At 51.5% G+C, this 17,921-nt stretch overlaps 1 protein-coding gene across 2 annotated transcripts; it reads left to right on the top strand.

Annotated features, from left to right (window-relative positions):
- Window positions 1–218: 218 nt before the first annotated feature.
- Window positions 219–17,699, top strand: hax1 (HCLS1 associated protein X-1). 2 transcript variants are annotated; one of them, XM_060820668.1, is made up of 7 exons: window positions 219–313; window positions 5,142–5,341; window positions 5,510–5,724; window positions 8,511–8,565; window positions 11,146–11,261; window positions 12,524–12,677; window positions 16,868–17,699. In XM_060820668.1, the coding sequence occupies exons 1-7, from the start codon at window positions 246–248 to the stop codon at window positions 16,996–16,998; spliced, it is 939 nt and encodes a 312-aa protein (XP_060676651.1). In that variant the 5' UTR covers window positions 219–245; the 3' UTR covers window positions 16,999–17,699. The 2 variants fall into 2 exon arrangements, with proteins under 2 accessions (XP_060676651.1, XP_060676652.1); XM_060820669.1 differs by having other exon boundaries at window positions 228–346.
- The last annotated feature ends 222 nt before the right edge of the window (window positions 17,700–17,921 follow it).

The raw sequence follows: 17,921 nt of genomic DNA, 5'->3' as shown, positions 1-17,921 counted from the left end.
CATGTTGGTGTCGTGCGATGTTTATCTTTACGGCAAGAGGTTGAGTGTCCACTTTACGGCGGGAGGTCGCAGGTGGGCCGCTGCTCGATCCAGCTTACGGCAGGAGGTCGAAAGCAGCGGCGCAGCGCTCTATCAAGGGGCGGGCACTCCACTTGACGGCAGCCGCGCAGTGCCGTTTTACGGCATGAGGTCGGGGCGGGCGATCCACTTGACGGCAGGAGGTCGGGTGGGACGGCGGCGCCGCCATGAGCTTGTTCGGTTTGTTCCGAGGCTTCTTCGGTTTCCCGGAGCGGGGCGGCGGCGGCGGCGGGGGGTGAGAGATGGTTCAGGCAGCTTCAAATACACCGTAAATACTCAAACTAATACCCGGTAGATCATCTTTAATAACGTCCGTGATCCCCCTGTGTAATCCCGCACCCACTGGGGGGCGGGGAGAGAAACCCCTCAAATATCCCTAAAATACCCAAATATACCCTTAAATATCCCTAAAGTACCCAACTATACCCTTAAATATCCCTAAAGTAACCAAATATACCCTTAAATATCCCTAAAGTAACCAAATATACCCTTAAATATCCCTAAAATACCCAACTATACCCTTAAATATCCCTAAAATACCCAACTATACCCTTAAATATCCCTAAAATACCCAACTATACCCTTAAATATCCCTAAAGTAACCAAATATACCCTTAAATATCCCTAAAGTAACCAAATATACCCTTAAATATCCCTAAAATACCCAACTATACCCTTAAATATCCCTAAAGTACCCAAATATACCCTTAAATATCCCTAAAGTACCCAACTATACCCTTAAATATCCCTAAAGTACCCAACTATACCCTTAAATATCCCTAAAGTACCCAAATATACCCTTAAATATCCCTAAAGTACCCAAATATACCCTTAAATATCCCTAAAGTAACCAAATATACCCTTACATATCCCTAAAGTACCCAACTATACCCTTAAATATCCCCAAGGTTACCAAATATACCCTTACATATCCCTAAAGTAACCAAATATACCCTTAAATATCCCCAAGGTTACCAAATATACCCTTACATATCCCTAAAGTAACCAAATATACCCTTACATATCCCTAAAGTACCCAAATATACCCTTAAATATCCCTAAAGTACCCAGCTGTACCCTTAAATATCCCCGAGGTAGCCCGGTGCGCCCTTAAATATCCCCGAGGTAGCCCGGTGCGCCCTTAAATATCCCCGAGGTAGCCCGGTGCGCCCTTAAATATCCCCGAGGTTGACAGGTGTACCCTTAAATATCCCCGAGGTAGCCCGGTGTACCCTTAAATATCCCCGAGGTAGCCAGGCGTACCCGATGTGCCCCAGAGTCAAAGTGAGGCCTGCAGATGGTGGAGATCAGTCGAAATGAAGTGCTGGAAAAGCGCAGCAGGTCAGGCAGCATCCGAGGAGCAGGAGAGTCGATGATTTGGGCATAAGCCCTTCATCAGGACTATCCTGTGTACCCTTAAATCTCATGTGCATGTGTATAATGTGTGCCAGAGCGAGGTGGCAGTAGTGGGGTGAGAATGTGGGTAAATAGTGCAAATGTGCTCTAAATATCCCTGATATACATCTTAAAAGCCTCTGTACTGCTCCCCTTCCAGCCAGAACAGGGCAATGCACTCTGAAATACCCCCGAATTTACTGTAAATACCCTTCATGTTGGAGATTGACAGCATTGTAGATAATGAAGGTAGTTATCTGGGATTCCCATAGGCATTAATAGTTGTCACATTTGTTTGAAGTTAATGCATTTTTAGTTCCTTTGATCATTTTTAGATAGAGGTTTATAAAAACGTTAGGGGCACGGATAGGATAAACAGACAAGGTCTTTTCCCTCGGGGGGTGAGTCCAGAACTAGAGGAGCATAGGTTTAGGGTGATGAAGGGCTTATGCCCGAAACGTCAAATTTCCTGTTCCTTGGATGCTGCCTGACCTGCTGTGCTTTAACCAGCAACACATTTTCAGCTCTGATCTCCAGCATCTGCAGACCTCACTTTTTCCTCATAGGTTTAGGGTGAGAGAGGAAAGATATAAAAGAGACCTAAGGGGCAACATTTTCACACAGAGGGTGTTGCGTGTATGGAATGAGCTGCCAGAGGAAGTGGTGGAAGCTGGTACAATGACAACATTTAAGAGGCATCTGGATGGGGACATGAATAGGAAGGGTTTGGAGGGATATGGGCCGGGTGCTGGCAGGTGGGACTAGATTGGGTTGGGATATCTGGGTCAGCATGGACGGGTTGGACCGAAGGGGCTGGTTCTGTGCTGTACATCCCTATGACATCGATAAAGCGAGAGCTTTATCAACTGGGCCGGTGGGTTGAGGAATGACAGGTGGCGTTTAATTCAGATAAATGCAAGTTGTTGCATTTTGGTAAAGCTGACCAAAGCAGAACTTTCAGAGTCGGTGGTAGGGCCCTGGTGGAGTGTAACAGTGCATTCTTAGGGTAAAGATTCATAGCTCCTTGAAAGTGGAGATACAGGTAGACAGGCCAGTGAAGAAGTGGCAGTGATTGCTTTCATCGTTTAGAACACTGAGTGTTGGAGTTGGGACATGGTATTGCAGCTGTACAAGACATTTGTGAGGTTACATTTGGAGTACTGTGTGCTAGAGTTCTGCTCATACAAAGGATATTATTAAACTAGAAAGAGTGCAGAAAAGATTGGCTGGGATACCATGTGGACTGGAAGGTTTGAGTTAGAAGGTGAGGTCAGGCTGGCTGGGAGCGTAGAAGCCTGAGAGATGACATTTATAGAGGTCTACAAAATCATGAGGCATAGATAAGGTTGGTCACCAACTGCTTGTCTCCAGGATACGGGAGTCTAACACGAGGTTTAAGGTGAGAGGGGAGACGTATAAAAGGGTCCGGAGGGGGGATTTTTTTCACACAGAGGGTGGTGAGTGTCTGGAACAGGGAACGGTGAAGATGACTACAATTTTGCCATTTTAAGATATGTTTGGACAGGTGCGTAGATGGGCTGCATCTGGAGGGATATAGACCAAACGCAGGCAAATGGAACTAGACTAATTGTTGAAACTGGGTGGCATAAGCAAGATGGGCCGAAGGGCCTATTTCCCTGCTGTGGAGTCATGGAACTGTGCAGCACAGAAACAGACCCTTCGGTCCAACTCCTCCATGATATCTGAAATTAACCTAGTCCCGTTTCCACAGCTGAATAGACTGGATTTTTCTTTTTCCCTGGAATTCAAAGGCTGAGGGGGTGACCTTGCAGTGGTTTGTAAAATCACGAGGGGTATGAATAAGGGTGCAGAGGCAAGGGTCTTTTCCCCCAGGGCAGGGGAGCCCGAAACTAGAGGGCAGAGGTTTAAGGTGAGAGGGGAAAGATTTAAAAGGGGCAACTTTTCCCCCCCAGAGGGTGGTGCGTGTGTGGAATGAGCAGCCGGAGGAAGTGGTGGAGGCTGGTCCAATGACAGCATTTACAAAAGGCATCTGGGTGGAGACGTGAACAGGAATAGCGCCAGAAGACTGGAGGATAGCAAATGTGGTTCCCCAGTTCAAGAAGGGGAGTAGAGACAACCCTGGTAATTATAGACCAGTGAGCCTTACTTCAGTTGTTGGAAAAGGTTATGAGAGAGAGGATTTATAATCATCTAGAAAAGAATAATTTGATTAGGGATAGTCAGCACGGTTTTGTGAAGGGTAGGTCGTACCTCACAAACCTTTATTGAGTTCTTTGAGAAGGTGACCAAAGAGGTAGATGAGAGTAACCCGGTTGATGTGGTGTATATGGATTTCAGCAAGGCTTTCGATAAGGTTCCCCACAGTAGGCTGTTGGACAAAATGCGAAGGAATGGGATTGTGGGATACATAGCAGTTTGGATCAGTAATTGGCTTGCTGAAAGAAGACAGAGGGTGGTGGTTGATGGGATATGTTCATCCTGGAGTCTAGTTACCAGTGGTGTACCGCAAGGGTCGGTGTTGGGTCCACTGCTGTTCGTCATTTTTATAAACGACCTGGATGAGGGCGTAGAAGGGTGGGTTAGTAAATTTGCGGACGACACTAAGGTCGGTGGAGTTGTGGGTAGTGACGAAGGATGTTGAAGGTTACAGAGAGACATAGATAAGCTGCAAAGCTGGGCTGAGAGGTGGCAAATGGAGTTTAATGCGGACAAGTGTGGGGTGATACACTTTGGTCAGAGTAACTGGAATACAAAGTACTGGGCTAATGGTAAGATTCTTGGTAGTGTAGATGAGCAGAGAGATCACGGTGTACACAGAACCCTGAAAGTTGCCACCCAGATTGACAGGGTTGTTAAGAAGGCATACAGTGTTTTGGCCTTTATTAATAGAGGGATTGAGTTCTGGAACCAGGAGGTTATGCTGCAGCTGTACAAAGCTCTGGTACGGCCACACTTGGGAGTATTGTGTACAGTTCTGGTCACCACATTATAAGAAGGATGTGGAAGCTTTGGAAAGGGTGCAGAGGAGATTTACCAGGATGCTGCCTGGTCTGGAGGGGAGGTCTTACGAGGAAAGGCTGAGGGACCTGAGGCTGTTTTTGTTAGAGAGAAGAAGGTTGAGAGGTGACTTAATAGAGACATTAGATAATCAGAGAGTTAGGGTGGACAGGGAGAGCCTTTTTCCAAGTATGGTGATGGTGAGCACGCGAGGGTATAGCTTTAAAGTGAGGGGTGATAGATATAGGACAGATGTCAGAGGGAGTTTCTTTACTCAGAGAGTAGTAAGGGGATGGAATGTTTTGCCTGCAACTGTAGTAGATTCACCAACTTGAAGTACATTTAAGTCGTCATTGGACAGGCATATGGACGTACATGGGATAGTGTAGGTTAGATGAGCTTCAGATTGGTATGATAGGTCGGCGCAACATCGAGGGCCGAAGGGCCTCTACTGTGCTGCAATATTCTATATTAAGGGTTTAGAGGGATATGGGTCAAGTGGTGGCAAATGGGACTGGATTAATTTGGGATGTCTGGTCAGCATGGGCGAGTTGGGCTGAAGGGTCTGTTTACCCACTGTGGGACTGCTACCATCTCCAGTAACGATCGAATATGACCCAGTCCCAGAGAGACTTGTGCCAACACCAAGTCGGCTGAGATGTCCTGATGGATTCTGCGTTTCCTCACAGGGAGAGGTTTTTCCAGGGAATGACACTGGATGATGAGGATGAGGAGGAAGATGATGGGTTTTTCGGAGCTCGTCAGCGCGATATCTTTGGCTTTGGGCCTGGCGGCCGGCATTTCGATGGTGGGTTTTCCGGACTTTTGCGTGAGATGGACGAACTTTTCAAAGGCATTGGCAGCTGGGAGGTGCCCAACGGACAATTTGGTGAGCCGTGTCCGTCTTTGGGATCATACGTTTGCTCAGAGTCCAGTTACGTGACGCTCAGTCATTCCCTCCGTTACCAGGGGGAGTGAAAATGGAGCGTGCGGCGTTTCTGAAGGCAGTAACGTTGATGTCTCTTCCTCCCCCCCCCCCCCCTGTTTCCGAACGCAGATTTCCCGGTGCTGGAGCCCCATCCGTACGGAGGAGGCCAGCAGGAAGGGAGCAGGCGGAACCCCCGGGATTTGATGTTGAAGGAGCCGGACAGGGATCACGCCGCAGGAAGTGGGGAGCAGCCTGACGCTGACCGGCGGGATAGACCCACCCCCAAGGGGCCGAGTGGCGGACTCCTGAGCCCTTACAGAAGACCGTGGAATCCACCCAGTGTGGTAAGGCCCACTCCCGCCCCCCTCAGCCCCAGGCTCAGGAAAGGCCATTCGGCCCCACCTGATCAGCCTGTAACTTACTCCGTTGACTTACGTTTTGGTTCCCGACTCTTCGACTTTCCTGCCTCAGTTGTCAGAATCCCATCGGCCGGATTTCCAAATCTCTAACACACACACACACACACACACACACACACACACACACACACACACACCTTCACCAAGGGGTTTCCGTTCGCTGGTTTGAATCCCTGGAGCACTATGGGACAATTTCCCATGGCCAATCCACCCTAACCTGCACATCCCTGGGCACTATGGGACAATTTAGCGTGGCCAATCCACCCTAACCTGGGCACTACGGGACAATTTAGCATGGCCAATCCACCCTAACCTGCACATCCCTGGGCACGACAGGACAATTTAGCATGGCCAATCCACCCTAACCTGCACATCCCTGGGCACTACGGGACAATTTAGCATGGCCAATCCACCCTAACCTGCACATCCCTGGGCACGACAGGACAATTTAGCATGGCTAATCCACCCCAACCTGCACATCCCTGGGCACTACGGGACAATTTAGCATGGCCAATCCACCCTAACCTGCACACCCCTGGGCACTATGGGACAGTTTAACATGGCCAATCCACCCTAACCTGCACACCCCTGGGCACTATGGGACAGTTTAACATGGCCTATCCTCCTCTTGTGAGGGCCGCTAGGAGCAGTAGAAAAATCCTGACCCCAGCCTATGACATCCACGCCCATGCCCAAATTGTGATCACAATTTCTCTGAACTGCCTCCAATGGCCGTGTCCTCTAGACCATTCCAGCGCAGTCCAGGCCCTTCGGCCCACAACGTGATGCTGACCTGTGGAACCAGTCTGAAGCCCATCTAACCTGCACTTTCCATTCTCGTCCATACATCTATCCAATGACCATTTAAATGCCCTTAAAGTTGGCGAGTCTACTACAGTTGCAGTCAGTGCCTTCCACACCCTGACTGCTCTCTGAATAAATAACCTACCTCTAACATCTTTCCTCTATCTATCACCCCTCAATTGAAAGCTATGTCCTGTCGTGTTAGCCATCACCATCCAAGGAAAAAGGTTCTCCCCTGTCCACCCTCTCTAACCCTCTGATTATCTTCTGTCTCAATGAAGTCACCTCTCAACCTTCTCTGAAAGGGGAGTAAAACAGGCCACTGTACAGCACGTTGGTTAGGCCACGTTTGGGATATTGTGTGCAATTCTGCTCTGCCTCCTATAAGATGGCCATTTGAACCCTTTGAGCTTTCAAGAAAACATTTACAAGGATGTTGCTGGAGTTGGAGGGTCTGAGCTATAGGGAGGGTCTGAGCTATAGGGAGGGTCTGAGCTATAGGGAGGGTCTGAGCTATAGGGAGGGTCTGAGCTATAGGGAGGGTCTGAGCTATAGGGAGAGGCTGAACAGGGCGTTCCCTTTTTGGCTCTTTGTCCCATTCCCCTTGTGAAAGTTCCTGTTGGATTTCCCTTTTTTTCACACAGAGGGTGGTTTGTGCGTGGAATGAACTTTCTGAGGAAGTGGTGGGTGTGGGTAGAGTTACAAAGTTTAAAAGACATTTGGATAAATACATGAGTAGGAAAGAGTTGGGAGGGAGATGGGCCAGGAGCAGGGAGGTGGGACTGGTTAATTTGGGATTATGATCAGCACGGACTGGTTGGGCCGAAGGGCCTGTTTCTGTGCTGGATGACTATTTTCAGGCTGGGGCTGTTTTCCCTGGAGCGTCGGAGGCTGAGGGGTGACCTTCTAGTCGTTTATAAAACCATGAGGGGCATGGGATAGGGTGAACTTGACAAATCTTTTTCCCTGGTGTGGGCGACTCCACAACTAGAGGGACATAGGTTTAGGGTGAGAGGGGAATGATATAAAAGGGACCTGAGGGGCAGCGTTTTCAGGCAGAGGGTGGTTGCTTGTGAGTGAGGTGGTGGGGGCTGGTACAATGACAGCATTTAAAAGGCATCTGGGTGGGGACATGAATAGGAAGGGTTTGGAGGGAGATGGGCCAAGTGCTGGCAAGTGGGACTAGATTAGGTTAGGATATCTGGTCAGCATAGACGAGATGGGCTGAAGGGTCTGCTTCCGTGCTGCACAACTCTATGACTATTAAGTTTAGTCTGCCAAGCACTGTACAGTTGGGACAAGACATGTTATATGGTGAATATTTGACTGACCAGCTCTGCGTACTGAGGCCTTGTCTACAAGAATGTCAGTGCGTGTGCGACCCTGAGGAGATGGTGTCTCTGTAGGTACCCTTTGGTTAGGCCCAGCTGCTGGCGTTAGGAACGCGATGGACAGACCGGGTGAGCCATGTTGAAGAGCCATGTGGGCGGCACGGTGGCACAGTGGTTAGCACTGCTGCCTCACAGCGCCTGAGACCCGGGTTCAATTCCCGACTCAGGCGACTGACTGTGTGGAGTTTGCACGTTCTCCCCGTGTCTGCGTGGGTTTCCTCCGGGTGCTCCGGTTTCCTCCCACAGTCCAAAGATGTGCGGGTCAGGTGAATTGGCCATGCTAAATTGTCCGTAGTGTTAGGTAAAGGGTAATATGTAGGGGTATGGGTGGGTTGCGCTTCGGCGGGTCGGTGTGGACTTGTTGGGCCGAAGGGCCTGTTTCCACACTGTAAGTAATCTAATCTAATCTAATCTAATCTAATCTAAAGGTCAGGGGTTACGTGGGGAGGTTTCCTGGCTGTTTTTCAGAGGGAGGGAGGGAGAGACTCCGCTCACCACGCTCACTTTCTTTTGCAGTTTGAGGAGATGTGGGAGTCGTCAAGACGAGAGGAGTCGGCGAAAGAGGACAATGGTGAGTGGCGGTGGGCGTGCAGGGCAGAGCGGCCAGGGTCTGGCAAAATGGGGGCTAGATGTGTCCATGTGTTGGCCGTGGATGGGCTCATCTGAAGCGCAGCCCTCTGCATCCTCCCACACACTGCTTTCACTGAACTGTTTGCTGGTTGAGCGCATGTTGTTTGTTTTTTAACATTTTCGACTTTGTTTCCAAATTGACCTCCCTATTCCTGTTGTCTGTAGTACCAATGACTCCCACCTTGTCCGTGTCACCACCTCCAGCCCCTACACCCTGTCTGTATCTCCGTCACCCCCTCCAGCCCCTACACCCTGTCTGTATCTCCGTCACCAGCTCCAGCCCCTACACCCTGTCTGTATCTCCGTCACCCCCTCCAGCCCCTACACCCTGTCTGTATTTCCGTCACCCCCTCCAGCCCCTACACCCTGTCTGTATCTCCGTCACCCCCTCCAGCCCCTACACCCTGTCTGTATCACCGTCACCAGCTCCAGCCCCTACACCCTGTCTGTATCTCCGTCACCCCCTCCAGCCCCTACACCCTGTCTGTATCTCCGTCACCAGCTCCAGCCCCTACACCCTGTCTGTATCACCGTCACCAGCTCCAGCCCCTACACCCTGTCTGTATCCCTGTCACCCCCTCCAGCCCCTACACCCTGTCTGTATCTCCGTCACCACCGCCAGCCCCTACACCCTGTCTGTATCTCCGTCACCACCTCCAGCCCCTACACCCTGTCTGTATCTCCGTCACCACCTCCAGCCCCCACACCCTGTCTGTATCCCTGTCACCCCCTCCAGCCCCACACCCTGTCTGTATCTCCGTCACCACCTCCAGCCCCCACACCCTGTCTGTATCTCCGTCACCACCTCCAGCCCCCACACCCTGTCTGTATCTCCGTCACCACCTCCAGCCCCCACACCCTGTCTGTATCTCCGTCACCACCTCCAGCCCCTACACCCTGTCTGTATCTCCGTCACCCCCTCCAGCCCCTACCCCTGTCTGTATCTCCGTCACCCCCTCCAGCCCCTACCCCTGTCTGTATCCCTGTCACCCCCTCCAGCCCCTACCCCTGTCTGTATCCCTGTCACCCCCTCCAGCCCCACACCCTGTCTGTATCTCCGTCACCACCTCCAGCCCCTACCCCTGTCTGTATCCCTGTCACCCCCTCCAGCCCCACACCCTGTCTGTATCTCCGTCACCACCTCCAGCCCCTACATCCTGTCTGTATCTCCGTCACCACCTCCAGCCCCTACACCCTGTCTGTATCTCCGTCACCACCTCCAGCCCCTACACCCTGTCTGTATCCCCGTCACCATCTCCTGCCCCCTACACCCTGTCTGTATCTCCGTCACCACCTCCAGCCCCTACACCCTGTCTGTATCCCCGTCACCATCTCCTGCCCCCTACACCCTGTCTGTATCCCCGTCACCATCTCCTGCCCCCTACACCCTGTCTGTATCCCCGTCACCATCTCCTGCCCCCTACACCCTGTCTGTATCTCCGTCCCCATCTCCTGCCCCCTACACCCTGTCTGTATCTCCGTCCCCATCTCCTGCCCCCTACACCCTGTCTGTATCTCCGTCCCCATCTCCTGCCCCCTACACCCTGTCTGTATCTCCGTCAGCCCCTACACCCTGTCTATATCTCCGTCCCCATCTCCTGCCCCCTACACCCTGTCTGTATCTCCGTCAGCACCTCCAGCCCCTACACCCTGTCTGTATCTCCGTCCCCACCTCCTACACCCTACACCCTGTCTGTATCTCCGTCACCACCTCCTCCCCCTACACCCTGTCTGTATCTCCGTCACCACCTCCTGCCTCCTATACTGTGCCTGTATCTCCGTGACCCCCTCCAGGCCCTGCATCCTGTCTGTATCTCCATCACCACCTCCAGCCCCTACACCCTGTCTGTATCTCCGTCACCCCCTACACCCTGTCTGTATCTCCGTCACCCCCTACACCCTGTCTGTATCTCCGTCACCCCCTACACCCTGTCTGTATCTCCGTCACCCCCCTACACCCTGTCTGTATCTCCGTCACCCCCTACACCCTGTCTGTATCTCTGTCCTCATCTCCAGCCCCTACACCCTGTCTGTGTGTCCGTCACCACCTCCAGCCCCTACACCCTGTCTGTATCTCTATCATCATCTCTAGCCTCTACACCACTTAATGACAAATTCCCTTGTTCCAGTGCCCCTCTAAACCATAAATCTCCCAATTTTCGGGGGACAGTGTTGAGGGAATAGATGCAGATGGGAGGGGAGTCAGTGCCGAGGGAGCGGGCGCTGTCGGGAAGGGTGATGCCTAATAGGATAAACATTGAAGACACTGCAGCCCCCATTTGAGGAACAGTTACTGAGGTCCTGGTCCTGCTGTCCTGTGGCCAGTATTTATCCCGCAGTGCGCAGGGTTAAATATAAGTAGCCTGGTTCAACCCCGAGATTAGGAATGAAACAGTGAGTCTTGCTCTCTGACCTGCTGCCATGCTGTCGGAAGCTGCGATCTGGTTGTGTTTCTGCTCTTTCTGCCCGCACCTCGCTGCTGCGGAGTGTCCCTAACTCCCAGCCTGTCTTTCCTCGGCAGACCTGGACTCCAGGGTGAACTCCGAAGGCCTGGATAAGATCCTGAAGCCCTCGGAGCCAAGGACCGGATCCTACTTCAAGAGTGTGTCCGTGTCAAAGGTTGTCCTCCCTGACGGGGTGAGTGGTCTTGTTATTCCGCAACTCTACAGAACTCGTAACACGCCCGCACCTGCACCCACACTCCAGGAAGGGCCCTGTGGAACTGCCTGTCACTTTAGGCAGGCCGTGCATGACAGCAGATGGAGCCTACAGCTCTTACATCTGGTTTTAGGAGGTGTGTTTTGTCCCGGTTTGTTTTAGACAGAGACGGGGGTGGGGTAGGCACCAAGCAGTCTATGATGAAGATAACTTGTGAACCCTTGGGGGTTTTTAATGTTGGAACAATATAAGCAGCCTGAGCGGGTGTAGTCAAGCTCTGACAGAAGCAGCATTTTTAATTTTAATTTTGGCAGTTGCTGTTGGGGTTTTGAAGAAGTGGAAGCTTGTCCCTCTCTCGACTACAGCCAAAATCAATCCCTTCCTGAGCTGCTGGATTATGTGCGAGAGACAATCAATTTTGCCACATGGTGTATTTAAGCGGCTGTTGCTGGATTGGAACAGTTAATTAGTAATCGGTGCTGTATCTATTAAGTGTTCCAATAGAGTTAAGTTCTTCCTCCTTTGGCTATATTTTAACAACAGGCCCTTTGGCCCAACCAGTCCGTGCTGGTCCGTAATCCCAAACTAAACTGGTCCCACCTGCCCGCTCCTGGCCCATATCCCTACAAACATTTCCTGTTCATATCCTTATCCTTAAACATTGAAACTGCACCCACGTCCACCACTTCCTCAGGAAGTTCATTCCATACATGAACCACCTTCTGTTTTTAAAAAAAAATTACCTCCTGAGGTCTTTTTTTTTAAATCTCTCCCCTCTCATCTTAAAAATGTATCCCCTTGGCTTGAAATCCTCCTCTATCCTGGGGACAAGTCCCCTCCCATCAACTCTTACCTGTGGTTCGAGTTACATTATAAACTTCTATAATGTCACCGCTGAACCTCCTAACCTCCAGTGAGAGGAGTCCCAGCCTCCCTCTATAACTCAAACCCTCCATATCCAGAAACATCCTGGGAAATCTGTCTTACGTGTTTCGATCCTTCCCAAGAAACATGAGTGTGAGGGAGGGGTATGGTTGGCCACTTTGTGATGCCCCTCGCAGCCAAATGGCTACCTGCCAGAACAGCTTGGCGTTGCCTGTTCAAATGTTGACTCCCCCACCCCCTATTCAGAACAGGGAGGTGGGGCTTTCGAGGGATCGATCAGGAGGAGGCGTGAGCGGGCGCGCGGTTTGCTGTCACCATGCGTTGCTTTAAAACGTGTCCCCCCCCCCCCCCTTCAGAGCGTGGAGGAGCGCCGAGTGACCCGGGACGCCCAAGGCAACGAGGAGACCACGGTGACGCGGGCACAAGGCAAGCAGTCGTACACCACAGTGACCCGGCGCGACGCTCAGGGCAAGGAGGAATGGACTGAAGAGATGGTCAACATGGATGACAGTGAGTGCTCAGGGTGGGCGTTGGGGAGGGGGGGGGTGGTGGGACTGTGGAGCTGTCTGGTTCCAGAGGTATCCAGGGCCGTTAATCGACAGCACTGAGTCTGTATGGGGCAGGGGACTATGTGCTTATTCTGCATTGTACACCAGGGGCTGAGCACGCATGGGGTGTGTATATTTAGCTGTGTCGTGTGTGTCTGCCTGACTTATACTCCTGTAGCTCTCTATGTGTGTGTGTGTGTAGCTGTTAATGCATTTTGATGTGCATGGTTGTATGTGTATGTGTGCATATATGTAGCTGTGTGCTTGTGTGTGGCTGTGCGCGTCCTTGTTTCTATAAATGCACACATGTGAGGATGTGTGTGTGTGTGCCTGTGGCGAGTTCTGAGTTTGTGTAAAGACTTGTAGCTCGGGTTCTGGTTGCCGTGGTGTGGGTGTATTTGCCGAGCTGGGAAGTTGATTTGTTCCCGGTCTCGGTGAAACCTTCAGTGGTTCGGAGCCTCCCGTGAAACGTGGCCGGACTGTCGTCTGCAATTTATTTGGTTCCCTTCCTGCTGCTTCCAGTTGTTCGTTGTCGGGGTCGGTATATCGGGTCTGGGTCGCAGTGTGTTTATTGACGGAGTCTGTGGGTGCGTGCCATGTTTGTAGAAATTCTCTGGCTGTCCTCTGTTTAGCTTGTCCTATGATCATTGTGTTGTCCTAGTCGAATTTGTGGTCTTTGTCGTGTGTGTGTGTGTGTGTATATATACGCGTGTGTTGGTCATAGCGATTTAGTGGCGAGTTGGTGTTCGTGGATGCGGATTGCGAGGTGTCTAGTGTCTCGTGCAGTTTTTGTGTAAAATCTTGTAAACTGTGCGTACAAAGTTACAACTTGGGTGATAGTGAGAGATGATATAAGGAGCAAAATGTTTTGTTTGTTTTGCACATGATGGGTATAGGGTCTTTTGTTCTGGTGAGTTGTTGCCTGAACGTGGCTGAGGGTTTAGGGGTTATCACGAGTCTGAGTTCCAAGACGTTCTTTATTTCAGGCAGCGTAGCGAGTGTTGGGTCACGGCTTGTCCTTGTTGTATTGTCTATCTGCGGGATATCCAGTCTTGGCGAAGCCTGTTAGAGGTGATGTTCTTCTCCTTTGCAGGGAATGCTGCAACGTGTTGTAGCCCTTTGAGACAGGGTCCTATTGCAGCTTCTCGTGTCTGGCTTTCCTGTCCACATGATTGTGCATACGCCTTTGTGTTCCTTTTGACCATCACACCCAGGGATTGGCTGCTGGTCCCCCCCCCCCCCCCCCCCTTGTAAATCTGATCCCTGTGAGCATGCTGTTGATAATCTAGTGTGTGTTCTCCGTCTCTGTTCCCTTAGTTATGACAAAAGTGGTAACCACGTCTCTGATCCAGCGTTTGGCTTGGATTAGTGGGAGGACTGTTTGTTTGTTTTAGTTGTGTTACTGCTTCAGCTATGAGCCCAGAGATGGGTGAGCCCGTAGCTGTCTGTTGATCGGTGTGGTTGTTGAATATGTGGGTGTGTCGTCCCGTACAGTTTTGAGTACGTACTCCTTGCTGATCGGTTCCCTGACATGTTCTTTGCTCCGTTTTGTCTGCTATTATCTGTTTGTCTAGAGTCGAGGTAAACCTTTTCTGTTCCATCGAATGCGACCGTTGCTTTGTCCATGTATACGTTTTACCTTCTTTCTGTTGTCCAGGGAATTCCTGTGATGATTGGATGGAGTATTTGGCTCCACTGATGAGCTGTTGGAGTTGTAGTTGGAAGTCCTTCTGCCTGTTTATGTGATGGAGTCCCTGGACGTGCCACGATGGGTCAAAGTGGTGTACCTTGGGTAATCTGTCAAATCATGGGGTGTCCTCTGGTATCGGTGTTTGTCTCTCACTCCTGGTGGTGTTGGTTCTTCTATCGGTTAGCTGTGGGGTGGCTCTCTCTCTGCCAGAGGTCTCCTGAATACTGTCGTTATGCCTTTATCCACTGGTATTAATGATTAGATTGGATTCCCTACAGTGTGGAAACAGGCCCTTCGGCCCAACCAGTCCACACCGACCCTCCAAAGAGTAACCCACCCAGACCCATTTTCCCTCTGACTAATGACCCTAAAACTATGGGCCATTACGTTATTACGCCAACTTGCGGAACGTTTCAGAGAACACCTCCGGACCAACCACCCCGTGGCTCAACACTTGAACTCTCCCTCCCACTCCACCGAGGACATGCAGGTCCTGGGACTCCTCCATCGCCAGAACATAACAACACGACGGTTGGAGGAAGAGCGCCTCATCTTCCGCCTGGGAACCCTCCAACCACAAGGGATGAACTCAGAGTTCTCCAGTTTCCTCATTTCCCCTCCCCCCACCTTGTCTCAGTCAAATTCCTCGAACTCAGCACCACCTTCCTAACCTGCAATCTTCTTCCTGACCTCTCCGCCCCCACCCCACTCCGGCCTATCACCCTCACCTTGACCTCCTTCCACCTATCACATCTCCAACGCCCCTCCCCCAAGTCCCTCCTCCCTACCTTTTATCTTAGCCTGCCTGGCACCCTCTCCTCATTCCTGAAGAAGGGCTCATGCCCGAAATGTCGAATCTCCTGCTCCTTGGATGCTGCCTGACCTGCTGCGCTTTTCCAGCAACACATTTTCAGCTCCGATCTCCAGCATCTGCAGACGTCACTGTCTCCCCACCATTACATTATTGTCCATTTTAGGGCTTTTTAAAAAATTATTATTATTAAAGTTGTTTGTTTGCCTTTTTCTTTGTTAGTAAGGGTGCAGTGGTTTGTCTGACTGTCTCTCTGGTTAGCTTGTTAGTTCTGAGCAGAGGATTCCTGTTGATTTTGTGTGTCTCTGGTTATAGTTGAGTCCCTTTGGCTAGTCCAACTTTACTGGGCCTGTAAGCTGTCTGTTGGAGAGCTGACTGACCCAGGAGTCTGTGCTGTTGGTTAGCGTGGTCACTTCATCTTGTCGTTAAAAACCACACAACACCAGGTTATAGTCCAACAGGTTTGATTGGAAGCACTAGCTTTCGGAGCGACGCCCCTTCTTCAGGTGGTTGTGTGATTTTTAACTTTTTGGACACCCCAGTTCAACATTGGCATCCTCAAATCTTGTAGTATCGCTGTCTTTGTGTGTGGGGTTCTGTTCTGTCCCACAGTGATGCCCTGGTCAACTGTTGTGGCTCACTTCTGATCGGTCTAGACCCGATATACCGACCCCCCTGAGAAGCAGGAAGGGAACCAAAAATTCCAGATACCGCAGCCCAGCAGCGCTTCACTGGAGGCTCCAAGCACTGAAGGTATCACCGAGACGGGACAAAATGTCTGTAAGTCAACTTCCCAGCTCGGCAGACACACCCACAACTATAGTTTGTGCTATATCCTCCCGTCTGTACGTGTTTGTGTTGTGAACTCCTGTGTCAGTCTGCCCTTGGACCCGTATGCTGGGGTGTGTCTGTGTGCCCATGATGAGTATGTGTGTACACTCTGGGGTGTGTCTGTGTACCCGTGGTGGGTGGGTACACGCTGGGGTGTGTCTGTGTACCCGTGGTGGGTGGGTACACGCTGGGGTGTGTCTGTGGTGGGTGGGTACACGCTGGGGTGTGTCTGTGGTGGGTGGGTACACGCTGGGGTGTGCCTGTGGTGGGTGGGTACACGCTGGGGTGTGCCTGTGGTGGGTGGGTACACGCTGGGGTGTGCCTGTGGTGGGTGGGTACACGCTGGGGTGTGCCTGTGGTGGGTGGGCACACTCTGGCGTCTGTCTGTGTACCCGTGGTGGGTGTGCACGTACACGCCAGGGTGTATCTATGTACCCGTGGTGGCCGGGTGTGGGTGTGCACGCTGGCACCTGTCTGCCTGGCTCTGGTGGCTGGGCGTGCGCTGGGCGGTGTCTGTGTGCCTATGGTGGGTGTGTGCCCGCAGTGGGGGTGTACGCTGCTAGATGTTTGTTTTCTTGTATACTCCACATCTGTGTCTGTGCGTTTCTATACTCTGTGGGTTTATCGTGTCTGCATCAGTATGTGCTCGGCTGTGTGCTTGTGTGTGGCATTGTGCCCGTGTTTGAGGTATGGCTGTGCCTCTCCGCATGGCTGGCAGAAGATGTGGGGATGACCTCCCCCTTGCCTATCAGCTGCAGCCCTCTGCTTTGCGCTGGCTGCCATTAACTGTTTCCTGTCTGTGTGTGTTTCCCTCACACAGGTGACCGGCAGAGGTTCACAGAGCACTGGGAGCAGCGAGCAGGACAGGGCACCTCGAGCGAGCTGCGGCAATTCGGTGACTCCCTGTCCTTCCTGGATAAATTACTGAAGGGATTTTTCTCCAGCCGCTGAGCTGCACAGACAGCAGGAGGTGGCTTGGAAGAGGAGCATCATGGGAGAAGCAGAAAGAGACCACTGTTGGACTGGTGCTGTGTGTGTGTGTGTGTGTGTGTGTGTGTGTGTCTGTCCATTTGTGACTGTGTGTGTGTGTCTGTCCATGACTCTGAGCACTTTGTGTGTGTGTGTGTGTGTGTGTGTCACGGGACGTGAGAGATTGCAGAGCCAGCAGCCGCAGTGGACATCGGATACACGTCGATAGCGCATAGACAATTTGCTGACCGTCTTCTTGCTTCTGTTGGCAACCGAGTAGCGTTCTGTCTCTCTGAACACGCGCTGCACCGTGCTCAACATCATCATGTTCCGCAGCTTCTGCGCGCTCCCCTGAAGTTCCAGAAGTCCTTCACCGTGCAATGAAGTCAACACCATTCACTTTGGGTTGAGCTCTTGCGGCCTGTCGTGATTACGCACCACCCGCTGCTCTCTGGTCAGGGTTGTGTGTCTGTCTGAGACCCACTCTCCCGTCCAGAAAGCACTATACAGGTGGGGGCCAAGGGGGCACTGAGCTGCCAGAGGGGTTGGGTGAGGGTGGGCGGGAATTTTAAGCCCATACCATAGAGATGTTCTCGCTGTCAAATGTCATGTTCTGGCTTTGAATCTCATACCAACCAGTGACTTGATTTGAATTCAATAAAAAAAAAATGTAGAGTTAAGAATCTAATGACCGTGAATCGATTGTGGGGAAATAGTCCTTTAGGGAAGGAAGCTATCATCCCTTACCCAGAATGGACTACACGTAACTCCAGACCCACAGCAATGCGGTTGATGCTTAACTGCCCCCTGGGGCAATGAGGGACAGGGTAATAAATGCTGGCCCCTCCAGCAGCGTCCACCCCCCCTCTGACTGGATTTACTCAAGAGCCTGCAACTGGGCCTAG

The sequence above is a fragment of the Hemiscyllium ocellatum genome, chromosome 50 (genome assembly GCF_020745735.1).
Source record: "Hemiscyllium ocellatum isolate sHemOce1 chromosome 50, sHemOce1.pat.X.cur, whole genome shotgun sequence".
NCBI classification, from domain to species: domain Eukaryota; kingdom Metazoa; phylum Chordata; class Chondrichthyes; order Orectolobiformes; family Hemiscylliidae; genus Hemiscyllium; species Hemiscyllium ocellatum.
The sequence above is the reverse complement of the archived record's forward strand: the minus strand, read 5'-3'. Positions and strand labels throughout refer to the sequence as shown.